The sequence below is a fragment of the Fusarium fujikuroi genome, chromosome FFUJ_chr07, assembly GCF_900079805.1.
Source record: "Fusarium fujikuroi IMI 58289 draft genome, chromosome FFUJ_chr07".
Lineage (NCBI taxonomy): Eukaryota > Fungi > Ascomycota > Sordariomycetes > Hypocreales > Nectriaceae > Fusarium > Fusarium fujikuroi.
This window is the reverse complement of record NC_036628.1, coordinates 69,561-95,464: the sequence shown is the minus strand read 5'-3', so window position 1 is coordinate 95,464 and position 25,904 is coordinate 69,561. Positions and strand designations below refer to the sequence as shown.

The window sequence follows — 25,904 nt, the reverse complement described above, 5'->3', positions numbered from 1 at the left end:
CCCCTCACTTCATTATCGAGGCCGCAGCATCTTTAATTAGTTCCCATAATTTGGCAAAGAGCTCTTTGATGAACTTGATGAGATCAAAGCCAGGAGACCACACCAATTCAAAAACAAAATAGTCACCAAACACAACACCTGCTATCTTGACCCTGAGGGGAGGGCCATTACCTACCAACCCTTGGATAGACCCCTCAAACTCGACCAGCTGGATGTCAAACATTTTGCCAGCATGGTCGACAGCCCACTTGGCCATGTCTAATCCGATATCCACTGCCTTTTCACCAATCTCAACCGCATGCCGTGCCAAATTCAGCTCACTCGTGTTATCTCGAGCAAACTGCAAGCCCTTCTCGGCCACGTCAAACGCTAGAAACTCGGTACATGAAGCCAGAGCGTTTACTGCGTCCTGCGCTGTGTTGATGGCCCCCTGTGCAGCACTCTCGCCGGCATCAAGAGCACCTTTTGCCGCTTCGAAGACATGAAGCTCTTCGCTTGCAGTTTTGGCAACAGACACTGCCTCTGACGCAGCCTCGATGGCAAGATTGTGCGTTTCTCGAACGCCGTCCAACGCAAGCTTGGCGGCGTCGAGAGCTACGCCTTTGACGTCTCTGACTCGATCAAGTGCGAAAACGGCAGTGCCGATTGTGGCCTCAGCAGTGACATAGCCAGTGCTCTGCACCACCCACTCAGCGGCGTGTAAGATGCCCTTGACGACTTCTAGGCTCCCATCTACGGCCACGAGTGCTATCTCGAGAGAAGCCCTTTCCGCGTAGAGACCCCCGCAGTTGTACCACGATGTGTCATCAATCTCTCGGTTGACGCGGTCAATTGACCACCTAACATCGTTGACACTACCCTGAGCTCGTTCCACGTCATGTCGGGCGTTCTCGATATCCCGGACCGCATTACCAAACTCTCGGTCGAAATCATTCCTTGCTCTCTGCAGGTCATCCTGAGCCTCCCGAATGCTTCTGTCGCTATCCTCTTGAGCGTGGTTGAGATCAGACTGTGCAGATCCGATAGCAGCATTCGCGTCGTTTCGCGCCTCTTCTAAAGCCCTCTCTACTTCCGCGATGAGTTGCTTCCAGGAGGCTTCAGCACGGCCAACACTGTCCTTCAAGCCCTGGACTGTTTGATGTGTCGATTGCTTGACGCGTTCGAATTCTCCATTGACGCGGTCACGCTTTTCGTTCCATATGGCGCGAGCTCTCTCTAGCTCTGCAATCGCCGCATCGCATTTTGCCTTGAAAGCTGCTTCTTGTCTATCTAGCTCGGCCTTGACTGAATCGAAGCCTTCCTTTGCGGCTTTCTGAGCGACATCAATCTGCTGCTGAACTTGCTGCGATATGTACTCAATGATGTGTTGTTCCATTACACCTTTGACCGCAAAGTCTGCCTTTTCTAGACTTTTTAAATCTTTCACATTGAATTTTCCCGTTAGCTTGGCCTGGAGCTTCAACATGAATAGATCTGAGAGACGTAGATCCACCCAGAAATCGAAAGTGGTTGATGGTAAGAAGCTCGCTTCCAGGTGAAGAGCAGCAGATGCCCCCATGATAGTCACAGCGCCATCAATAAGAACCGTCTGCTTGTCAGAAGAAAGCACAATGTCCACAATGGGATCCGGCCCTGCGGCGCCAGTGACCTGGAGTGGCCCGATGTTGAAGGCCTCAATTGTGGCCAATAGCTTGATCATGGAACCTACAGTGCACTCAAATTTCGCACGCTTGCCAAATATGGTCATGTCGCCCTTCAAGGAGGCGCCAGGGGGGTATTCTGTTAAGCCGATCTTGGTGCCAGTAGAGATATACAGCTCAACATCATTAAAGTGAAGAAAGTCATCCGGCTCAGGGAGTTCCTTTTCTGCAATGAGAGAGGCGAACTTAACAAGATCTGCGACCCCCAGATCCTTAACAGCAGCCGCCAGCAACTGCTCCTTGGGGTTTTGACTGAGTTTCATGGCCATCTTGGCCTCTTTGGACCCGATGTTGATCTGTCCCGCAAATCCCATTTCTCCTGGCATACCAGTTGCGAGGAATGTTGAGTATATGATGCCAAACTCGAGAGCCCCCCCCCGAATCACGACTTCTTTACCGATGCCACATGGGTTTATCCAGTCTGTAATCATCTGAGCGTATGCCGAAGCACCACTGTACCCGGCTTTGAGGCCAAGAGCAAATGCCAAGGGATGTGGCTGTGTGTCGAGAACAACGTTGAGTTCAGCATTGAGAACTAGCAAGATGTCCGTGGGGCTGGCACCGAGGTGAATCCCAAGGCTCAGAGGCCCGGTGTACACACGGTCCCCAAAGGTGATTGTCCTTGCAGCAGGGAGAATAAGACTCAGCTTGAACTTCCCGCCGGTATAGCAAGCCTGGAGTACTGTTCCCTTGACACTGCCCTTGAGAAGACTCTCCAACTCTGGTATGCTCTCGATCTTTGCGCAGAATTGGACACCCTTAGCTAGAGGATAGTTGTGCTTGTTGAAGGAAGCGACTGTCATGTCATGGTTCATGGCAACGAGCGCCAGGTTTGACAATGTCACATCCAAGAACGTGTCTTTGAGGACAGGGCATAGCGAGGCAGTACTCAAGTTACCGGATGCTTCTCCATAAACAGCCCATTTCAGTGGGCCATCTTTGTCCTTTTGCGTAAAGACACCAGCTCTAACATCAATGCCACAGAAAGATACATCGCCGGATATAGCAAAGCGTGTAGAGCGTCCTCCTGAATCCTCCTGTGACTTTTTGCTTCCGATGAAGACATCGAATTCAGCATTGTGGATCTCGAAGCCTTCAAAAGACACATCAGAGACGCCACCAGTGATGGAGACACCCGCTTTGGAGATGGTCACACAGCCGCCAGCACTGGAGTGACCATTGATGGTGATGCTTCCTGAGAGCACAATCCCCTCAGTTGATACCTGGAGATAGATAGAGTTGAACTTGACGTCGTGGTCGAATACGTCCAATTCTCCCTCTCCAGTCAGCTGCTTGAACAAACCCTCTAGGTCACTGAGAGCCAGGTTACCGACATATGCCTCCAAGCTGTAGTGGTCTTTTGAGTAGGTACCAGATATAGAAACTGTGGTCTCGTGCCAGACCATTTGAGCCTCTACCGATAACGAGAAGGTTTTGTCATTGGAGGATAGATTGCCTAGCGTGGCGGAGAGCAGGACTTGCTGCAGGTCAAAACCTCTTATACCAAAGACATCTTTCCACTCGTCGTCTTGAAGTCTGACCAAGAGAGAGTACGTGTCGAACATCTTTCGAAGCCTATATGTAGCTCGAAGGGGTACAATCGATCCTGGAACTGTCATGTTGACATCACCAAAGAAGCCAAAGCCCAAGGACCAAGGGTTGACGTCGTTAGTGCAGTCCACATCAGCAAAGGCCAAGACTTCGACACCGAGCCTAGTCCACTCGAAGATGCCGAGAGCCTTGAAAGAGATGCGGTCCAAAGAGGCACTAAGAACCAGGTTGACAACATCCCAAGGGTCGTCCCAATCCCTGTATGCGCCGAGATGGGCGCTGAAATGAAGCGCGGGCTTATCCTGACCGAAGAAGTCTCGAAGGGCATCAGAAACAGGCTGCATAGCACCTTGGAACACAATATCTGTCTCAAAATATGCTCCAGAGGGCAAGAACGGATCTCCGAAATCCTCAACGTAACAAAAGCGCAGATTGTCCAAGACAATAGAATCGAGAACGCCATCTTTGAGGCTGGGGAGAAACTCTCCCAACGAGAGGCGACCCTTAGCTGGCCTGACTATCTCAGTGTATGGCTGCGCCTCAGTGAGAGTTCGGTATATCTCAATCTTGGCTGGAATGAGGTTGAAAAGCCTGATGTCGCCAGTGAGCACAATGTCGATAGGGTTCTTCGACAGCGGCCCAGGAACAAGGTCCTGCTCTAACACCCCTGCTGGCCTATTGCTAGAGTTGAAGGGATCGCCAAGCTTCTCCTCAGGCGTGATTTGTGGAGTAACAAGGCCGGTAACAGGATCAATCAAGGCTGATTGAGGATGAGCTGGAACCATGGGAACAAACTCCCCATTCGACTCTAAAGTGACAAATTGGGGGTTGTAGATGTTAAAGTTGTCATATCTCATGAATGGGGCTTTAGATGCATCCTTTCCAAAGAGAAAATCGGTAGCCTTGTCCTACATATGAAGTGAATGGTCAGTTAATGTGTAGTGCAAATTCGGTAAGAACTCTATGGATACCTTTGCTTTCTTGATGGAACGATCAAGATCTAGTCCCGGTGAAGAAGGCCGCTTGAGTGTGCTTGTGTCAACTTTGGACATCTTCGCATATCGAGCATCCTCATCACCATCGTCAAAGGAGTCTGACCGGCCACGTTTGGCTGGTGCAGGGGGGGCCATGGCAGAGTCCAGTAGCGAGTCCATGATGATGAGTGTGAATAGGGCTTGTCGATGGACCAGTCCGACTAATAAAACTGAGCAGATTTGAACTGTAGTAAGGTTGAGAGGTTGAAAGAGGGCTGTGTTCTGGGGCGATGTCAAGTGTTTAATCAAAAGTGGCCAATATTTCAATGGTTGATCCGAATGTCGTATATGAATCATATCCATCGGAATGCAACGAAGTTCGAGTCGAGAGCGATATTTCGAGGAGACCTGAAAGCATCGGAGACACCGAACTATTTGCTTGTTGCATACCTAGTCTCTCAGCCGTTCGATAGCGGAATAGCTCGTCGAATCAGCATGATAGTTTTGGTGGAGCTGGCCTGATTACCGGCTAGCGCTGTATGGTAATATTGGACAGGCATCTCGATTTGGATAACAGTATTGACCTGAAAAGGTCACACGCAACCTTGACATAGTATTCTGTGGGTTTGCACTATTCCCGGCCGAGTTGTTGGTTAGAGGCTTGGCTTATGTGATTCGCCGGTCGTTGGCAGATAACGCGCGGCCCTTAGCCAGCCACAGTCTTTCAGCTCAGACCAATGGTTCAAACTAGACTTATTAGCGAGCCATATCTAGACTAAGAAGATGCTGTTTTTGGATTTAGTTCCGGGAGCAACATATCACCCCCTGCCGAGTCACAAACTCGAATGGTCTGGATCTCCAGGGTGGACATGTTTGGCTTGGGACATCTTATGCGCTCCGCCATGATAGATAAATTACTGAGACTGCATCCCTCCCAATCTTGTTATTATTCTTTCACAGCTATACATCATTTGCTTGCAATTCCAATTATCAGCAACTCTACGTCTTTCGGTTCTCGTTTCCTTCCCTACCAACCCCTCAAACCTCCTTGTCCATACATCATGAACCTTGAAAACGTTGGTGAGACAGCGAGTAACCAAGGCCCAGAGCTTCGCATGAAGCTTGAAGATGACCCACGTATGACTGAGGGTGCCGAAGAACCCAGTGTTTATACGGCGCTGGGATCCTGGACACGGCTGAGTTTGGAAAACCAGTATGTATATAAATTTGAGATGGAGGCCTCTCAAGGTGACTACGTGCGAAAGAGCGTTCTTGGAGGATTTCATCCTTATGCTCCTCTGCAACCTTACGGCACGGAAGATTCAGCCCACGATGCATATTACGTGAAGGTTCCAAATGGGTTCCTCAGAAGCAATTTCAACGACGCGTTTGTGGAATTCTCTATCGAGTGGCCCAAGACCAAGCAGGTCAAGGGAGATATATATGTTTCTCTGCGATACTTGCAAGCTCTTGCTGAGAATAACGTGGCTTGGAATCCGTAAGTAATCGCCATATTCCTATCATGAGTCAACTCGCCAATATCTGGGTCAATTTCTAACGCTTTCCCTTCCTCCAGCATACATGTTCTTGACTTAGTAACGAAAAAAGATGAACTCTGCAAACGGGACGAGAGGATCCAAAAGAAAGAGGAAGAATGGTTGAACAACAGTGAGAAGAGAGGGAAGAAGGCGGCTGACGCGGCCAAAGCGGCGAAAGACAAAATGGATGAGCTGATCCAGAAACGAAAGAATGTTCTTATACCGCCAATCACAGCTCGAGTTAAAGTCAAAGCTGTCACTCCCGGTTTCGACTTCTCCGAGAGGTGCGGGAAGGCTCCTAACCCCGTGAACGACGTCACTGAGGAACAAAGAATCTACGGGGTGGCGGGTGATACGGAAGAGAAAGCTCTAGGACCATGTTTGGAGGAAATGCACAAGATGAGCAGCTGCAAATGGAAGTTCCGCGGAAAAGATGACAAGGAAATCGAAGAGCATGTCGAAGAGTGCCAGACGTTCAGGATTTTCGTAAAGGCCGTCATACCTTTCCGCGCCGAATCTGGGAGGTTGTGCTTTGGCTGCTACAGCCCTTTTCCAGCAGGCACAAAAAATGATATTCGAAAGCATTATGATGACAACCGCAGTGCGCTTCTGTCAATCCATTACTATGACTACGCTAGCATGCAGTGGCTCTGGAAGGAGTACTGGAAGAGTCCTACAGCACATGACCAGCCAAAGTCTGCTAAGAGCCGCGGCTGGAGAACTCGCTATGATGCTTCACCTCTTTCAAAACCGCTCGTTATCTGGATTTTGCCCGGTGCCAGGACACGCTTTTACAACACTCTCAATAATGGGTTGGTGGAAGGGTACAAGAAATCTGACCCAGCGGGCCATGCCCATGAGGTCTTCGGCAAGATCATTGCACAAATCAATGAACGCGAAAAGAATGACGCGAGTAGGAAACATACCAAACTCCAGTTGGCACCGGAGAAGTGGGAGTGGGAGTCAAGCCGCCACTATTGCCTTGTGAGTTTCCCCTCTTCCCTATCTTGTCATCAAATCAGGCTGATATTGGTTTTCTTGCTTGACATGCAGCTCTCAGAAGATCCTTTTCGATTGTACCAGACGTACATCCACAAGGACTGTATTCACGAGTACATGCAGAGGTTTAAGGATGCTGCAGATGAAGCCGACGGTAGGGAAGCGGAAGCAGTATCTCCAAAAGCCGATGGTGCGATGAACCTGGAAACCTCTGGTACCCAACAGGCCACGCCGGTAACAAACAAAGAAAGGAAAGATTTCATGCCCATTCGACAACTACCTATTGGGCTTGACCACAAGTATATCGATAAAATGAGTGAGTATGAAGCCAAGCAAGAGTCCTTTACTGAGTACTGGCCCACTGATCCCAAAATAACTCCCGTTAAGAAGTCGGATGATCAAGATGAAGACGAGAGTGAGGCTGAGTACTATGAAAGTGACGAAGAGGAGAGCAACCCGCCCGCACAGGGGGAGCAAATCGTCGCCACCAAGACTCCTACTCAGGAAGTTGATGAGGAAGACACTAAGCCAATCGAGACGAAGTCAAAATCTACAAAGGAGATGGAGAAAAAGGCAGAAAAGGCTGAACCTAAGAAGGGCATGACACGCAGCATACACGTCAATCCCATCAATGCACAAAAGGTAATCCGGGCCGCAGGTTCAAGGAAGGGCCAAAAGGACCAGAAAGCAGTTATGGGCTTTTCAGCATCTTATGTGAGTCCTTGCCTTATTCTCAAGCCCAAGACTGCTGACTGGTTCTCGTTCTATCACAGTTTGCGGACCAAGTTCTCGGCTGGTCATGGCGTCCTGGTCCAAAAGCCACTCTTAAAGATCGGCAAATGTCCAATGGTCTTTACATCGCTGAAGTAAGTGAACCCAAGGCGTGAGAAGGAGATATGAAGCACCACAAACTTTCTCTTCTACGTGCCTCCCTCTGGCCAGAAGGAACCGGGACTAACGTGGTTTGAATCACCAGTGGTTGCACCTGAGCGCATACTCCTGGGGCGGCATCCAGCAGGGCACCAACACTTCAGCCCAGAAGTCAAGCCAGACTAAAAAAAACCTCGTCTTTGGCACTTCAGAGGCAAACTCTTGCATGACTAGATACGAGAAGGCCTGGCAGCAACTCTTCAAGGACGAGAAGCTTCTCCGTGACAAGTTGGCAGATGAGCAAGCCAAGGCAAGCACGACAAGCACGACAAGCACGACAAGCACGACAAGCACGACAAGCAAGACAAGCAAGAAAAGCAAGAAAAGCAAGAAAAGCATGGTAACTGAAATAGAAAAGTACGGCAAGGGCAACGACAAGAGAACTTACCTTCAGGGAGAGCTCAGTGTGGTTTGCAACACCAAGAGTGGACCCTACCTCTTTGATGAGATTGACACAGAGACGGAGAAATACGTTTGGAAGAAAAGAAACCCTATTGAGGAGGATTCAACACTGGCTAAGCTCGCTGAGGAATTTCCATTCCTTGCTTACAACATCCGCTACGAGATCCGACTCATGGGTCAATCCAGGATCTTGGCCCCCCTGGGTGAAAGTGATAGTGACGTGGCTGGCACTGAATACGAGCTACCAACAATCCTGCACATGAAGGCCATGTTTTACCCATTCAGTCGAAGATTCTACCATCGATCTGAGCATCTCCTCGACTCGGCTTTGTATCAGCACATGTTCATGTTGGGTGCCTTGAACCGATTCGATGGAGATAGAGCTTTGGCTGAAAAGGTTTTCGAGGGCAGGTTCAAAACAAAGAAGCTAAACGACTACAAATCCTGGAAAAAGCTTAGCAAGGCTGATGAAGAAGCTGCAGGGAAGGGCAAGGCTTTAAGAGAATTGGAAACCCTGAAGAAAAAGCCTCTCACGAAGGAAACAGCCCTCGACCTCCAAGATGCGCAAGTGAGGCATCAGCAAGCAGTCAAGGCCAAGGTGAGGAACATGAAGAGTTATACAAGCAAGGCGGGCAGTATTGTCAAGTGGCCGATGGGAAAGAAGGCAGAGAAATATATTGGTCAGATGAGTTTCGTGCCGAAAAATGAGACATATGTCAGCGAGTCTCAAGGTGAGGCGCATCCAGACAATTTCAAGAAAGTTCCTGGGCAGCCAGGGAGCTCAAGTCTCATCTGATCTGATAAGAGCACAGGTTACTATGGGTAATCACAGAAGTAGTTTAGTTTTTCTTAATTGAATGCCTTACTAGTATGTATTTTAGGTCGACATATGGAAAGTTTACTGCGAATGCTTTTTGCTTTATCTGTTGGTGTTTCACTTACTTTGGCCTTATTGACAGAGATATGGTTTTGAACACCAAAGTAGGAAAATTAAAGCATTAATGCAAGGAGACTTCAGTGACGTTAGGCAGATCCCCAACCAACTGACATAGTTCAATTATGTAGGAGTCTCTAGAACACCAGGAAAACTCTGAATATCGGTTGTTCTCAGTACAAAACAAGACAATTATCTGCTTCATCAATCATGACATGTGAGATAAGGCCGGGCAAAAGGACCGAATCCGGCCGAATCTTAGTAAGATCGATTTTTTTAGGATCGGCTACGCCGGCATTGAACCGGAGATGGATTGTCCTTATCGATAAAGTGGGTCAGTTCTGACTCTTTCGCATTAACAATTTCATCCCTCATTAACAAACCATCACCACCAAAAACCCGAACCCGAAAAATGTCTGCCACCGATGATGGAGAACTTCCTGCCGTGTTTGAATCGGCCTCTGCTTACGACACACACTCAGACAGGGACACTGACCGGATAAGATCGCCGCGTCGTGGCCTCAAGAGGATATCTGCAGCGTGCCAGAGATGCCGCCGAAGAAAACAAAAAGTACGTGCTACCATATGCTCTCGGGTCGTCGACTACATAATGGACTGACTTTTTGTGACCAAAGTGTGACGGCAGACATCCCGTATGCGGGGCTTGTGCTGCTGCAAATGTGCCTTGTGTCCCCTCAGATCGTCTCGTTGTCAAGGTCGACAGGGAATGCGAGTGCGACCATCTGAGAGGCCAGGTAGAGCGCCTGAAAGACCGGGTGAATGAGCTACAGACACAACTCGCCATGCAATCAAGACTGCCCTCGGAAGCTCGCTCTCAGGAGAGTCATCTGCAGATAAGATCTGTCGCCGATCGCCAAGAACCCGATGGCTCGGTTGCGAGCTTGGAGAGGGGATATGTTGGACGCATGCTTCTGCCAACTTTTAGAGGATTGGGTCCTAATGGCGCTTCCGAGACGGGGTTTATGACGGGGCCTTGGCAGCTGTGGCATGGGTTGTCAGCCAGTGAGACGCCTCCGACCGCCACGTCAAACACATTCTCGCTTCACCGAGACGGCCTCAGCCTGATTGAAGTATTCTTCGATCGTCGATGGCCGCAATACCCGGTCCTTCATCGCCCATCGTTCATGGAACAGCATTACATACCATACTGTAATGGCCAAGTCAGGAGCAGACTGTCAGCGTTTGAAGTACACATGGTTCTCGCGATCGGAGCATCAGAAAAAGCACGCATTAGCTCAGACGCGCCCGTTTCTCACGAGGTCTTCTTCGAGGCAGCTGTGCGTGATCTTGATGCCGTGCTTTCAGCTGATGACCTCGACTGCATACGCTGTCTTTCCCTGCTCTGCCTGTTCGGCAGCAACGAGCCGCAGTCGGTCAATTTGTGGTACACCGTTGGCATGGCGTTGAGGCTTGCAGTAGGTATCGACATGCATCGGGAAGAGAGCATGGCCAATAAGACGCTGCTCGACGCCGAGATGCGAAAACGGTTATTCTGGAGCTTGTACACCATGGACCGAAGTGTCTCAATCTCTCTCGGCAGACCATTGGGCATTCAGGACGCTGATATCACGGTACCCTTGCCATTAGTTCTCACCGATGAGCAAATTGCCGGGCCTGCAGATCAAGCCATAGCGAATATCCTGCCCGACGTCAGAGACATGTCTGCATTCCGTCATATCGTCGAACTGCGCCAGATCAACGCGGGAATCTACTCCGCCCTCCACTCAGCAGGCGGCATAAACCTCCAAGGCCGGAACCTCGACTCCATACGCCAACAGCACTACACCCGTCTCAACGCGTGGCTTCTTTCCGCTCCGAGATACCTTGCGCCACTGTCGATGTACCAAACGCCAGAGTGGTTCCAAATCGCCTACCACCAAGCCGTCATCAACCTCCACCGACCATCTCATGCATCGCCGGTGAGCAGCGCAGACGCTATCCGCTTATGTGCCGATTCATCCATAAGCCTTATTAGCTGCTATAATGCTCTATATGCGAAGAATAAGATAATCTATACGTTTGTGGCGCTAGACTCACTATTCATGGCTGCTGTTACGATGCTGTACTCCATCAGAGCGAGTTCCGTGGTCCGTCTTGAACTCACAAGAGAAGTCGTCGAGGCCAATATTGAAACTTGCGTGAGACTCTTGTCCAAAATATCACACGGCAAAAAGGTTGGCGAGAGGAGTACCCAGATCATACGGAGATTAGGGAATGCAACGTTGGCAATTTTCGACAACACGTCACATGCCGAAGGCGAGATTGACACAGAGTTCATGTCATGGTTTGGAGTCAAAAGTCAGAATCCACCGCCTCGTCAGGAGTATCCTACGCCAAGCATCGACACAGCCTGGAACGATCTATTCGAGCATGGATACGACCTCAACAGTTTTCAAAACGTGCACCTGCTGCTATAGGTCAGAGCTGTAGTTAAAACCAATTTTAAGTTGTTTCTTCAACGGTTATGGATGGGCCGATTGTCAGGGATCCCTGGGTTACATTGTGTGATTGAGTTTTGAACTCCGCAGCATCCGGTACCGGCATTGGCCCCATTGAGTACAAGTTTACGAGAGTATGATGAGCAGAGTTGAAGTTGCTCAGAAGGTGACTTTTGGTTAACTTAATCAGCTGTATCCTTGTCTGAGGGCAGTTCATGTGATCTAATTAGGTTTGTTGTTGTCATCACCATTCAGAGTCAATAATCAAAGAAATGTAAAGTATAACCCCTGTATGTATATTCAACCTCAGATTAAGGTCATCGAAGTAAATACAAACATCAACACTGCCTATTGACACACGGAGTAGCTGGCATAGGCTTTCTCCGTCAGATCCTCCCATCATATGTACCCCAATATTCAACAATCCAACTGGTTACTCGATGGAGCAGGCTAAGTCACTGGGGTGTGTCACTTAGAGAAGCTTGACACAGTTGAGGAGAGCAACGTTGACGAGAGCGCCCTAAAACAGTCAGTATCTTTGTTTTGATAGCTCTCGAGGTACTTACGACGGGGGCATCAGACTCGCAGCAGTAAGAGCTGGTGGAGCAACCGGCGCCAAGAACCTGGACCAGACAGCTGAGACCGGTGCAGCAAATCTGCTGGCTTTGAGCAGAGCAGGCGGGCTGGTTGTTGCCATTGTTGCTACCGCCAGTGCGAGGCTCGACCTCGTAGTTGCCGGGAGCGGGAGCGGCGATGGCTGCGGCGGCCATGGCGAGGACGGAGGCGATCTTGGTGAACTGCATTTTGAATGGAGTTGAGTTGGAAGAGTTGGTTTTGGGAGTGTGAAGTGTTTGAAGGTGTTGAGGATGCTGTTAGAGATGCTGATGAGTGTTGATGAGGATTTTGAGTCCAAGAGGGAGGATGATGGCCTCTTTATACTTGACGCTTCACACCAAAATCGTCGAGTTCCCTGATCAAGCGCCCGTCTCCCTGACTGTACGAGATTACTCCAGGCCATAATGCGACGTGACGATATTCCGCATCACACATCTCAGCTGAGTCCAGTCCATAGACTTTGGGCAGCGGAACTCGGGGCGATCACTGCACCGGTCTGCCAGTGGGGCTCGACTCTTCCTCCCTTGGCCTGTGATCTTCATCATCCACTCGGTACCTGGCCGGGACAAGGGAGAGAGACCCATGTTTTCCCTGCTCAGATCATGTTTGTTTCCTCGTTGTCACGCCTCAATTTCTGACAGGGATGGTTGCATTGTTTCAATATACTTTTTGCGTAACAGTACGACTCTAACTGCCGATGCCCGCTAAGTATTTTAGAATTGTAGGGCGAGGGTCCGCTCGTAAATTTTCAGGCCAACGGATAGCCCCGGTATCTCTGGTTAGCGCCCGCACTATGGGGATTCAGGGCATCAAGTCCAATTTCAGCTAAGAATAGGACAGAGAAGTTGCAGTATTGAATGAACAGCAAAATGAGCTCAGCAGGATTCATTGAAGAGGAAACAAGAAAATTGCATTGTGACACGGCATTGGCTTCGGGCCTTCGCTCCGTGACCAAGACGTAGCATTGTCATGGATCCAGGCGCGGTTCCGAATCTTGCAGTCGATCCACGACGTACGTCGACAAGCAATGCATGAGAAAAATGACACTCTCGAAAGCTGAAGTCTTGGAAACGCACAGCATAAAACGTTGAGTGTAGTGGATTGCTCTTGTGAGGCACAAGGGTCTCGCGTTAGCCACGTCGTCAACGACAACTCCAAGCACCCGCATCAAGCGCCCTCATTTGCTCTCCGCTCCCGGTCCTTGGCTGAAAGCCAAAACGGGGCCACAGCCCAATATGCAGCCACCACGAATTGGGGGGTTTTAACCCGCAGTAAACTTGGCATAATTACTTCTTTTCTACGACCCGCAAACAATGCCCTAGACCGAGACCGCCACGCGTGTTCCTGGCTCGATTGTCTTGGCTGCAGTTCTGCATTGATCGACAAAAGGGTGAGTCTAGCCTGCAGAGTCTCACCCATTAAGTGAATGTCTTATTGCCGATAGCCCGGGAGGGAGGGCTGAGACTACGGTTTTAATTGGGCCGAATTGCCGGAAGTCTCAGCCCGGTGGCTTGACGCCGATGATCAGTGCTTCTCATGGGACGAAAATACCAAAGGGCAGAATTAGCTGATGAGTGTTATGCGGAGAAGAACGCAAGGGCCAAAACGAGGGCAGAGAGCGTTACATCTGGCGTCTGACTTTAGCACAGCGCACTGAAGTATTTCTGCCTTTCCTTTTTCCTGGTGAAGATCGCTCCTCAACGTGGTAAAGCGCTCTCGTAACGCTTACAGGGGAGATGAATCCCAAACAGGCTCTGTCGGTCAAGAACAGAAAGTGGATTGTATGCATGTGCCGCAGCAGTAGCCCCAAAAATTACAAGACATTTCTATCAAAACGTTCTGTGGCAAAACTGACATGCTTTTTTTTTTTTTTTACCCCTGCCTCAGGTAGCGAGCCAAGGGCCCGTTGGGATGTCTCAGAGGCGCATGTTCATAAAAGGCTTGGTTTACGAAGGGGAATCGACGAGGGAGGTGAAAACAAGAGAGATCTGCGCTTTACATACTCTGATTAGAAGTTCCGTATTTTTACGGAGTTTGTATTGCCACTCCAAATGCCCACCAGCCTCACGATTTGTCAGTCAGGCTTGACTCGGTCTGATAGTCTGCAGTCGATATCCCTACTACTCGTTACCTGTCAAAGGGATCCAATAGGGTAATAGCACCAGTTCAGCCACTTGGTCGACTATCTTATTTCTTGGAGATCACTACCTAGATTATCGCTACATGTTTCAGCTCCTCCAAGATCTGCAATATGCAATATGGCTTTCATCGGCGTACAGAGATCGATATCAATCTTTGCCATAGTACAACGTCATATTGACCGAGGTGATCGTCGATCGCCACGACCTCGAGGCTTTGTGCTTGTGCAACGGAGTGACAGACCAAGACGAATTGGATCGGTGTGATGACACGGTGGTACAGCAGTAGTTCTTTCCGAGGTGGAAGGCCTTATTTTCAAGCCTCAGATCAGAAACCAACCTCAGAAATGCAGAATCTTGTTTTTGGTCAGTCACCTTCCGAATTATCAAGGTCTCGTGATAGCCCTGGGTCGGCACATGAATCATGGTTATGCATCATGGTCTGATACCTAGATTTTCTTGCCAAGACCATGCATTTCTTCTCAACCAGCCTTGAACTGTCAAGATTGTCACTTTGGCCGACAAGGGTGGCAGCGAGCTGAGCTCGTATTGTAGATCCCATACTTGCATTGGCCTGAATGTCAATATGACTGGTTATCTCGAGAGAGACCGGAGTTCTTGCCGGTCAAAACAACATCACCGGAAAGGAGGAAAGAGAGAAGAATTCTTGGTGTGCAAATCGAACGAATGTGATACAAGGATCATTAATAAGATTAGCTAGTTGTTGATGGAGCAGTAGTAGTGGATATATGGGGACTTGGAGGCTTTGGAGCTGATGCCAGGAACTCCATCATGGTGACAAAATGGCTTCAGATCACTTCCAAGCGGACTGAAACAAAAGGTCACTAAAATTCTCCTAAGCCCTTCATAGTATGATATGATTTTACCCTATGTGACCTAGTATTTCTGACACTTAGACTAGCCGTCCGGAGCATTTTTGCCTCCCTAACAATTAGCCGCCTGCAGTTGGTCCCTACGGCATAACCAATTACCGAACACTCATTGCTTTTTCCAAGTGGTCTGCTGTACATACAGTAATCATCCGCTTGCCGCATCCCCGGCGGGAGCTCCCGTTACTTTGCGCACCCCACACTCATTTCGCTTCATGGCCGCTGTGTAGAGGATCCACCTTGCACTCCGTACAATTCGCGAGATTCCGAAGTGGGATGAGCTCTGCGAACGATGGTCTGTTGGCCTTTGATCCAAGCTGGTTGAGAACTTACCCTACGCACCAATGCTGAGCTACAACAGCCAGCCAAGCTTAAAGAAAGAGTCAAATTGACCTAAGGAGTAATGCTGGAAATGAAATTCTTGGATTAGGTCGGGCCGTCGGGCTTATAGGACATTTAGTTGGGCATGAATATCAGGTAAACCTCTTTGCTATCTTGTTAAAAGCATCCCACATAAGCTGAGGATGAGACTTATTTGGATAGCGGTCTCGACAGGATATGGGAACAGACAGAAGTTCCATTGATCAGGCCGGGTCGTACTGTAGCATCGTGAGATATTGGTAGAGATCTTGACCTCTTAGCATCAAGATGGACTTTGCTAGAGAACCGTGATTATCTCAAAGGGTAAGGCCGTCATTACCTGATTTTTAAACAAGGAAAGTCAAACATAAGGTTTGTCTAAGGTCAATCAATCACAAGGGATCCATATTAATATGCTACTAATGATGTAGTGTCTTCTGATGCTCAGCTATTCGTCCGCTGATTTAACAACTTTGGGTTACTGGAAGAAGCAATTTGCCTCATTAGCGGGCAGAATGCAGCGTGATGTCATGAGAGACCTGGCCCATCGCCTTTGCCATCTGCCTCTAGGATCTAATGAACTTGCAACATCCGTTGACCCGAAAAGCATATGCTAGGTATACCATGAATCATGAGACGTGCAAGAACTCTCCTCTGCCTACAGTTTTGGTACTTGAACCTCTCCTAAACCATCCCGAAAGGAGAAATGGCAGTGAGGCACCAATCCAGCATTTAATGAACCAGGATGTCCAATACTGATCCTTCCTCAGCTCACTGCTCATGGCTCGGCTGACGATTGAGCTTACGGAACGACACATAAAGACCTCTATATTCTCCGTTCCCGCCTCTTGTGTACCTTAGTAATAATAATAACTTACTAACTTGTCAGCACAGTCTTTATCTAAACGGCAACTGTGGAGAACGAGCCTAACGACAGTCTTGGACATAATACCCCCAAAAGAAGACAGCCTAATGTGGACTCATTACATTCGTGTCACAAGATCCGTCTGCAGGAGTTTAACTTCCTCATATGAACACTGTAAATAAATAATTCCGAGCTCGAGGCTTACTCCTGGATTCTCGCCTCTGGCCGCTCAAGCATTCTTCTCAGGAAGCCACACGGCATCAATTCGAAACACCGCCCTCTTATTCAATGCATCCTAATCCGAGCAGATCGAATGGCGATTGGTATAAAACTCCGGAATGATGTTTTATAAGTTGGACAAGGATCAACACTTGGAATTGGGGATTCAGGCTGAAGCTAGTGCTTATTGTCTTCGGAGGTCTGGCTTTTCACTTAAAGCCCGTTTCCGATCTCGTCAGATCGCGTGGTGCTAAAAATAAAGAAATCAAGTAAGCTTAAATGTTTATTTTCACTATAAAGAGGACTTATTAGACTTATAGTATCTCTATATCATATCACTCATCTTCTCTATTACTCAGTCAGACCCTAAACGCCAAACATCAACATGAGAAAATATCTCCAAATTACGGCCTTGATCGTGACGACAATCGCCTCCGCAGCAGCCAGCCTGGTCATGATGCACTTTTCTTGCTATGCCACCGTATGCCCCGAGGATTATTTCTCTTATGAGACACGTCTCCATGTCATTATCTATTATTGTTTCATATCTCTTACTCTTTGTCTCCTTGCACTTCGTTCCTACAGTCATGCTGTCTGGTCGTTTACCAGTATTCGGCCGGTACCTAAGGGTTCCTCTTATTAGTCAGGTTACGCTCGGATAGACTTTCATGGCCATATGGATACTGGCCTTGACCTTCGGTTCGACCATATACTGGTTTCCAACCCACTGGGATTTCTGGGGACACCGCATCGACGGTCTGAACTGGGTATCCGCCAAGATTCAGCTCACCATTACGGGTGTAACGGGACATTATGCCGACATCCTACTTGGCCTCCTGATCATACCCGTGTCGAGAAATAGCCTTGTTGGACAGGCATTCTTTGTACATCACCGCACTTTACTTTTCGCTCATCGACTCATTTCCTACATTTTCTCGGTCGCCGTTGCTGCGCATGGCATTACATATATCGTAAGCCTTGAAAATATCATTCATCCTCGGTTCTTCCCACTGACGAATCCAGGTTTATGCTGCAGTTGGCAGCAGTGAAGGAGACCAAGCCAAAGAAGAGGCTTTGGCAACAGAAAATCCAACAATGACCCTGTCAGAGAGCAAAAAACGAAGCTCCTGGTTCGTGCAGACCACATACACCGGGATTGCCGCCCTTCTGCCCATCTTGGCGGTCCTCGTCACTTCACTCCCGTATTTTCGCCTTCAACACCACAACTTGTTCTACTATACTCATGTTACTTGTAGCATTGTAATATTTGTTGCCCCTTGTATTCATGCCAGTACAGACTTCTATCTTCTTCTCCCTGGCCTGCTGTTGTGGATAGCGGATTGGGTGAGGAGAGTATTCTTTGGAGAAACCAATGGGCTGAGTATAAAGACCGTCGACACGCTCGAGAATACAGGCGGCAACTGGGTTAGAATCTCGCTTCCTGCGAAGACTTCTGCACAACAGATGATGGAGAAACCCATATTGACCTGTGAGCCCTTACTGTATTACTATCTCAATGCTCCAGCGGTCAGCATGTTCCAAATCCATGCTTTCACGGCTGCAGTTTCGGCTTCCACCAGTCATGGACCCAGGTTCCTGCTTCAACGCGTGAGCGGCAAACCTCAAAAGAGACTTGACAAAGAATGGACTTGGAAGTTGGGCGCTTTGGTACCCAATATCCAAGACAGGCGGGATCTGGAAATTCGACTTGAGGGACCTTATAACATCAACAATGCCGGATACATCAATGCAACTCACATATTGTGCATTGTTGGTGGAACAGGTGTCACAGGGGCTATAAGTCTAGCGCGTTGGTGGCTAGACGCCGGGTCTGCGAATGGCCGGTTCACCCTGATTTGGACTGTGCGTACCAGCGAGCCACTCGAGATCAAGGAGTGGGCAGATCTAGTGGATGTAGCAACTACTAGCAGAAATCTCGACATCAGGTCACACATTAGCTCTGAAAATGGGCGTTTGGACACTGCGTTGATACTTAGGGAGGCTGTTGAAGTGCGCAACGCTATGGATACCGACGCACGCGGAGATGGATGGATCTATAGCGCAGGACCCCATGCCCTGGTAAAGGCGACTGAGCGAACTTGTATCGAAGTACGCAAGGATCTGGTGAGGAGCAGAAACAGTGGCAATCAAGGGTCCTGGGCGCTGAAGGACTTCTCTTGGTATATTGAAGCTTAAGCTGCACAAGCTCAACAAATGATACCAAATACCATTTAGACTGCCTCGATACACATAGCAAGTGCATTATTCATTTTCCTTTTTAGAAACAATAGACGACATGCATCCTATAGGCTCGGTATTTCCAGGCTGAATCGTCTCCAACTTAGCCATAAGCTCTTCTCATACCTTTCCAGAGTGGTCTTCTCCCCAGGACCTATAGCGTAGTAGACTATTGTAGCTTGAATTTATCAAGGTATTAGCCGCGAGCCTCAGCACCTGCGCTAACACTATGAGCTGTGAGAGATAAACTCAGCCACACGCATAAAGAGAAAGGACTTGACTTTGAAAATCTGCCTTTCCTCGCCGTTTTTGAGTTCACTATAAAAAAGTGCGGGATTCATTGTGTTGATAGTGACCGGATTCAGGTCTTCAAGCCTCCGAGCGGCAACCTTGCGCACAATGGCTACCTCGAGGAGCTTGGTAGTTGGATAGCGACTGGTCATGTGGGTCTCTTTCCTAATATTCACGCTGCTAAAGATGCCCTTGGAAGCATCCTCCTCGTTAAAGTCAACTGTGTAATGTATGTCATTAGCTGTAATAGTTAAGTTAGGCCTCGTGTCACGGCGGGCAGCAGTCTTTTTGACCTTTAGTAGAAGCAACATGACCAAACAAAAAGATAGATATTGCGTTGGTAATCACCATGCTTTTGTTGTCCTCCGCCCATGGCCATTTTACCGAGGCGACCCTCTCGTTTTCGACCACATCGATTTAGGGCAGCTGATCAATGACTGGCGCGGCAAATGCATTGACGCTGGCCTGTCTCGCTAGATCCAGAGGCCGCACTTCTAAAACGGCGGGATCGCCCGGCGGCTTCACCCTTCCCAGTCAAGACACCGCTATAATCAGCCTAGTAGCCCAAAGCTTGATGATGTGCTTGGCTGCTTCAAAGCCCTATCTCTGACTGGAACCAGTATCTATGATTGTCCTTCCTTGGACGGAAGCTGTTGGACGGGGGACCCTTCCTATGATCTGGTTGTAAACCTTTGTTATACAAAAATTTCAGTATCTAAGCGGCCTTGCGGGCTTTGCTGTCCCCGACGGCGTGTGCAGTCCTTCTAAAGCTCGAGCAACCTCTAACGGAGGTTAAAGGTGAGAGCAACTTACACGCAAGCCCTCGGGACAATCTTGGAGAGAGTTTTGCCAAGTGGAATGAATACGAATGCAATGCGCGAAACGCGTTTATGACATCTTGAGTTAGCTTCAAACCTCGCTCATTAGGGAGTCGGCGGATCGGGGGTTTGCTAATCCCGCTTGAACATCATGGCTTGTAGGCCGTGCACAACAAGAGAGCTAGGCCCGCTTAGTCACCAGCACAAAGTGTAAATACTTACGCAGATAAGCTTCCGAATAGAGTTATATAAGATCAGAGAGTAAATAGATGTTAAATTGCGAAAGCATCACTTAGTTTGTTCATACACCAAGACAAATCCCTACAACGTTCTTCCTTGCACCCAACGGTCTAAGAAGCTTTCCAACGACATAGCCATGCCTCACTCACAAGCCATTCATCGATTCGTCGATTTCATCAACTCAGCAGATGCCGCTATTGGCAATGAAGTCATCCATGAATCAGCCGAATTCCACATCCCTTTCGACAGCAAGCCCTTGAATGGTGTCGGCGGATATCTAGAAATGCTAGGCATGATGCGCGCCGCTTTTCCGGATATTCAGTGGGCCGTGGAGCAGATAATCACAGAAGGAGATGCAGTGGTGCTGCGTTCCAAAACTCGTGGCACCCAGACCGGCCCTTTCATGGGGTTCCCGCCCTCTGGGAAAAGCTTCGAAATAGTTGGAATGAATCTCTTTACGTTCTCGAAGGGGAAGATTGTTAAAGAGCAAGGGCTGCCTGATCTATTTGGAATACTCAAACAGATTGGAGCAGTCAAGGCGCCTCTGTAGATAGTGGTAGACTTTATGCAGGGCAGAGTTGCCAATACGCTAATGGTCCGGACAGGTGCATGGGTTCTATCGTTGATTGTATGTTTCATTGTGAATGAAGCACCATGGCCATAAATTCAATGAGATGTAACTAAGTATAAAAGGTCCTCTTTGTATATTCATTATGGGCGATATTGTTTGTTTGTACATGCGACGCGTAAATAATACGATTCCTAAGCTGTAAGCCCTTATACATAACTACACATATGGGTAAACAAATCGCGAATGGCCACAGACAAATTCGATTCCCAGTGGGACTGGAGCAGATCATTCCAAAATAGAGCTATTTTAGGCTAAGTGCCGGCGATTTTTCCTTGTCTGGTCAAGTTAAGGAAGGTTTGGCTATTTCCAAGACCGCAACTTGAGATCGGAAGATAACGAATGGGCTGCTCATACGGTAGCGCTCAAAGACTGTTTAGAGAAGGCAGATTCAGTTGTAGACTGTCATTTGTGGCAACCCGATACTCGTAATTTAATGCATGTGTCGATATCTCCGCTTAGTAAGGTTAGAGTGGAAACATGGTTGCGTAATTTCCTTGTCCGGTCTGGGAAGATTGAGTCTCGGGCCCTTGTTGATGTCGATCTTTTTCGGGGAGCGGATACGATCAAACCCGAAAACCCATTGACGAGGCCACTGCGCCTCAATTACTATGTATATATATCGATCTTATACCGTTTTAAAATGAGCATTCAAATCATCAAGAACCAAACATCTCGGCGAGTTGTAAACATGGGATTCAAAGTCATCATCGTTGGTGGCAGCGTCGCTGGCCTCTCTGTTGCCAACATGCTGGAGCGATTCGACATAGATTACGTCCTCCTCGAAGCCTACCCTCAGATAGCTCCCCAAGTCGGTGCTAGTATTGGTATCCTACCCAATGGATTTCGCATACTCGACCAACTTGGATGTTTCGAGCCTATCCTCGACATTGCTGGGGATTGCCGCTATACGATTGGGGGCATGTATGGGTCCGATGGTCTCCCCCTTGCCCCTAGTTCCACAACTAGTCTCTCGATTCACTTTGAGAAAAGGTAAGAATACGCTTGACATGAAGTCCCAGGAGCCTGGCTTTACTAACCTCGAGACAAGGGTTGGGTATCCCTCCATTTTCATCGATCGACAGATGTTGCTGCAGGTTCTGTACAAGAATCTGAAACATAAGGATCGAGTGTTGACCAAGAAGCGGGTGACTCGCGTGGAATTGGTCGAGGGTGGAGTCCAAGCTTACACCCAAGACGGGTCTGTCTACGAGGGCGATATCGTCGTGGGAGCGGATGGCATCCACAGCGCTGTAAGAGACGAAATGTGGCGCCTCGGAAAGGAACAGAGTCCTGGCTACTTCCCCGAAGACGAAAACTCTCGTACGTACTACTACAAACCGTCATCTTCACCGCTAACATGTATTATAGGAGTTCCAGTGTCGACGAGATGCATCTTTGGAATTTCGAAACGGCCCTCTGCTCTGGGTTATCGAAGTCAACAGATGGTGGTTGGTGATGGCCACGCGTACTTAATCATAGCAGCACCAGGGGACCGAACGTACTGGTTTCTCTTCGATGGTCTTCCAGAGACAAAACGGGGGAAGGACATTTCGAAATACACAAAAGCCGATGAAGAGGGACTCGTAAAGGAACACCATGGCGATCATATCACCCAAGACGTCACTTTTGGCGAGTTGTATGACCGAAAGATCATGTCGACGCTGGTTCCACTTGAGGAGTACGTCTTCGATCGTTGGCACTACAAACGCATCGTCACGATAGGAGATTCGGCTCACAAGGTATGTCAGCCTCTTTGCAACTTCTTTTTGCGTAGCTGACTATGTCATAGATTGACCCGGCATCTGGCCAAGGAGGAAATGGTGCCATGGAGTCTGCAGCACTGCTCGTCAACGCCCTGGTGCGGCAACTCAAGCTGAGCCCCCAGGGTCTCTCAGACTCTCGGGTCGACTCGGCGCTCTCAGAAGTCCACGCTCTCCGCTATGAGCGTGCCAAGCGTCTCGTCGAGCAAGCCCATTCTCTTCAGATGATGATCAGCCAGCGGTTCCCTTTCGCTCGTTTCATCTTCAAGCATCTTATTCCGATTTTTGGCCCAGACGCCTTTATCGACATTGTCACCCCGATCTGCTGCGAGGCTACAAGGATCCAGGGTATTCCTGTTCCGAGACGACCTCACTTTGTCCCGTTTGAGGACGAGTTACCTGTGAAGCCAATCAAAAGCGGTCTTGCTAGACGAGTCCCGTGGGTTCTGGCAATCGGCACTCTTGGACTGTCGCTCTTTGCTACACTCAAGACCAAGGACTTTGGAGCTAGAACTGGGGCTCTCTACAGCGTGCTTCAGCAATGGGGTTCTGGAGGGCTTTTGGGAAAGGTAGTTGGGCAGAGCTCGGTGACAGGCCTAGCCAGCCTGACTCCTGTTATTTCTTCGTGGCTCATCGAAGGTTCTCGCCGTGGAAACTCGCTAAACCCTTTGTCGTGGTTCGTATCAGCCCCATGACCATAATGTCAGCACAATCACTAACCTTGAACAGGACCACAGTCTACTCGCTCATATACTCATTCATCGGTCCGAGCTCAGTGCTGCCCTTCTTTTGTCTGTCGTCTGTACTCTTCTCCACCAAGTCCACTGTCCACAGACCTGTTGACCCCCAGATCGCCAAGTCCATCGTTCCAGGCGTTTTCCTAGGCTACGTGGCACCAACGGTTGCGGCGCTGTTGCCGATCAGAGATGCCAAACTGAGGCACTATGTCGGGACAGTGTGGCAAGCATACCCTTTTCTTTGTGCTGTCTTCACTAGAGGACTCGCTGCTATCCGTGCCAAGACGGCCAACAGTGGACAACAGGAAGCTGACACGAAGGTCGAAGAGAGGCCAATCAACTATGCTCCCCCATCTGAACTTCAAATGTACACAAACGAGGATGTAGCGCCCCTCAAGTTCTCTCATGGCTGTGCGCTTGCTCTCTGTTTGGCTGCTTCCGTCATCGCCAAGACTCTATCTACCGACTGGACGCTGTCCGCCCTATCTCAAGTAGCGCCTTTCGGTCCAAACGCAGGTGTCATAAGTGCAGCCTCGGGCCTGGCATACTCTCTGTACGCTGTCTGGGAATTGCGCTCACTTGGCTTTGTGAGAACGAAGCAGGCTGTGCTGGGAGGCATGGCCTGTGTTGGTGCTCTGGAGCTGGCTGGACCTGGTGCCATGATTGTGGGTATTGATTATTGGCGCGAGCATGTCACCGCTAGCTTAAGTCCTGACACTGGGCTACTATAACTGTATAGGGTTGGATTGAATGCAAGAGTCGTGTAAGTCTAGGGGATTGGTAGATTAATTGGTAATGGCGCCTGTAACCTACATGTGTTATTATTTACCTTCTAGGCAATAGTGAGGGCGAACGAGTATTTTGCCCGTTATGTGGTTTTTTTTGGTGTTCTTTACCTTTGGGCTGAAAAGCTGTGGTCTGATCGGACATGTTGGTTGATTGTTGTATATTAATTTGTGTGGGATAAAAAAAAAAACGCCGCGTCTTGCTATTCTGATGATAGTAGCGATGATTATGGCTGTGATAATGATGCTCAAGGAGAGTTAATCATGTGAAGAAGGAATATTTTGAATTCGAAGTGTCTCCCCATGATACTTAGAAGGTGTCAGTAATATCTCCTTTATTACTTCTTGAAGCATATTGGGAAATCATACTTGCCAAGGTATATAAGAAGGACGCGAACGGAAACTTAGAATAATGATGCCCATTTCTATTTGCCAGATTAAACTACCCACGATGTCAAGGTTTTGTGTGAAGGCTTGCGAAACTTTGTACACGTTCCGAGCGTGGCAAGTTCTGAAAGCTTATTTTCCAACTTATATAAGTACCCGAGGTCCTCCCCCCATTTCCGTCCTCAATCATTCGTTTTTCAACACTGTTCGCCATGGCCAGGTTTCAGGATCTTCCCGTAGAGCTCGCAGTGGCGATCATGAAATATGCCGACACCCCACAGGATGTTTCCGCCATGATACGGGCCGATCCGTATCTGCTACATTGCTTTTTCGATAACAGGGAGCAAGTATTGACGCCGCAGGCCACCAAAATTATGGAAGTTTGTGGAGGCCATCTCTCAACCGCCCACTTGCCCGCAGCTCGACTTCGCCATACTAAGAAGGATCCCGCGTTCAATGATGCTCGGCCACAGCATCGCGAACAAATCGTCAGTCCGATCCTGCGGTCTTGTATCAGCAGCCACAATACCCATCACCATGTGTCTCATCGTGCTTCACTAGCGACCATTTGCGCGCTCTCGACTGTCGCCATCGATGTTGGATGGCTAACAACAAGCTATGTCTCCCAGGTGCACAAGCAATACGAAATTTTTAGAGACCAGGAAAGTGTTCCTAAAGTCTCCTTCAAGGAGCGCCAGAGGTTCATCAACGCAGGGCGTCGCTTCGAGAGCTACGTCCAAGCCTTTTTCCATATGGAGCAGCCATTATTCCCGACGGACGAGAGCATTCGCCGACTCCTCTTTGCGCCGCGTCTTTGTGGTTTAGAGTCGCACCCTCAGATTGACGCCAAAGAAACCTTTTATTCTATTGCATACTATGTCTACGATCAGCACTGCACTATGATGAATAACATAAACCGCTATCTGAGTGTAGCCACACAGCCCATTAGTAGCAAGGACAAGGACAACAGCCAAGAGCTAGAAGAGAGGCAAAAGTGGCGACTACTAAATTGCAAACAGATCGAGGTGAATAAATATGTCCATTACCTCACATCCGAAGGCCTAGGCATGCTCCTACGCCTCCAGAGTATGGAGCTTGAAGATCAGACACGGTTTGTGCTATCGAACTGTGAGACCGTCCTCGATAGTCGACACCCTAACGTTCTCATGGTACCTGGTATTGATCTCTATGAGATTGGAACACTAGAGGAGCATAGCTGGAATCCATGGGTAGATTCCAAGGGTGTCTTTGGAGTTACGTCTGATCAATGGAAATGGGCTCAATCATTCTTGGACGACGATCGGGGGAGGACTGGTTGGTTTATGTGGTGGTAGTTCTCAATATATCTGGAACTATGGCCTTATCACAACACGCCACAGCCTCAACTCCTCAATTTTCTAGAAGGCATAGAACTATTCTGTTTCTGCTATCGAGCCTTCCTAG

The 25,904-nt window shown here is 48.8% G+C and overlaps 8 protein-coding genes; 6 read left to right on the top strand and 2 right to left on the bottom strand.

Annotated features, from left to right (window-relative positions):
* Positions 1 to 4: 4 nt before the first annotated feature.
* FFUJ_09125 (uncharacterized protein) lies at positions 5 to 4,303 on the bottom strand (the record flags this gene model as incomplete). XM_023580098.1 has 3 exons in its annotated part: positions 5 to 2,019; positions 2,098 to 4,159; positions 4,223 to 4,303. 3 exons carry the CDS (start codon positions 4,301 to 4,303, stop codon positions 5 to 7), a joined length of 4,158 nt encoding a protein of 1,385 aa, XP_023432934.1.
* Positions 4,304 to 5,286: 983 nt separating this feature from the next.
* On the top strand, positions 5,287 to 8,890 carry FFUJ_09126 (uncharacterized protein; the record flags this gene model as incomplete). XM_023580097.1 has 5 exons in its annotated part: positions 5,287 to 5,723; positions 5,802 to 6,747; positions 6,817 to 7,476; positions 7,536 to 7,628; positions 7,739 to 8,890. The coding sequence occupies 5 exons, from the start codon at positions 5,287 to 5,289 to the stop codon at positions 8,888 to 8,890; spliced, it is 3,288 nt and encodes a 1,095-aa protein (XP_023432933.1).
* Positions 8,891 to 9,440: 550 nt separating this feature from the next.
* FFUJ_09127 (related to STB5-SIN3 binding protein) lies at positions 9,441 to 11,466 on the top strand (the record flags this gene model as incomplete). XM_023580096.1 has 2 exons in its annotated part: positions 9,441 to 9,599; positions 9,664 to 11,466. 2 exons carry the CDS (start codon positions 9,441 to 9,443, stop codon positions 11,464 to 11,466), a joined length of 1,962 nt encoding a protein of 653 aa, XP_023432932.1.
* Positions 11,467 to 11,959: 493 nt separating this feature from the next.
* Positions 11,960 to 12,290, bottom strand: FFUJ_09128 (uncharacterized protein; the record flags this gene model as incomplete). XM_023580095.1 has 2 exons in its annotated part: positions 11,960 to 12,007; positions 12,054 to 12,290. The coding sequence occupies 2 exons, from the start codon at positions 12,288 to 12,290 to the stop codon at positions 11,960 to 11,962; spliced, it is 285 nt and encodes a 94-aa protein (XP_023432931.1).
* Positions 12,291 to 17,242: 4,952 nt separating this feature from the next.
* Positions 17,243 to 18,770, top strand: FFUJ_09129 (uncharacterized protein; the record flags this gene model as incomplete). XM_023580093.1 has 3 exons in its annotated part: positions 17,243 to 17,545; positions 17,598 to 17,776; positions 17,831 to 18,770. The coding sequence occupies 3 exons, from the start codon at positions 17,243 to 17,245 to the stop codon at positions 18,768 to 18,770; spliced, it is 1,422 nt and encodes a 473-aa protein (XP_023433923.1).
* A 1,527-nt stretch (positions 18,771 to 20,297) lies between these two features.
* On the top strand, positions 20,298 to 20,711 carry FFUJ_09130 (uncharacterized protein; the record flags this gene model as incomplete). Its single annotated transcript, XM_023580092.1, has 1 exon — positions 20,298 to 20,711. One exon carries the CDS (start codon positions 20,298 to 20,300, stop codon positions 20,709 to 20,711), a length of 414 nt encoding a protein of 137 aa, XP_023432930.1.
* Positions 20,712 to 21,432: 721 nt separating this feature from the next.
* Positions 21,433 to 24,020, top strand: FFUJ_09131 (related to hydroxylase; the record flags this gene model as incomplete). XM_023580091.1 has 5 exons in its annotated part: positions 21,433 to 21,782; positions 21,841 to 22,112; positions 22,161 to 22,531; positions 22,582 to 23,228; positions 23,282 to 24,020. The coding sequence occupies 5 exons, from the start codon at positions 21,433 to 21,435 to the stop codon at positions 24,018 to 24,020; spliced, it is 2,379 nt and encodes a 792-aa protein (XP_023432929.1).
* Positions 24,021 to 24,673: 653 nt separating this feature from the next.
* Positions 24,674 to 25,795, top strand: FFUJ_09132 (uncharacterized protein; the record flags this gene model as incomplete). The annotated part of the gene is made up of 1 exon (XM_023580090.1): positions 24,674 to 25,795. One exon carries the CDS (start codon positions 24,674 to 24,676, stop codon positions 25,793 to 25,795), a length of 1,122 nt encoding a protein of 373 aa, XP_023432928.1.
* Between the last annotated feature and the right edge of the window lie 109 nt (positions 25,796 to 25,904).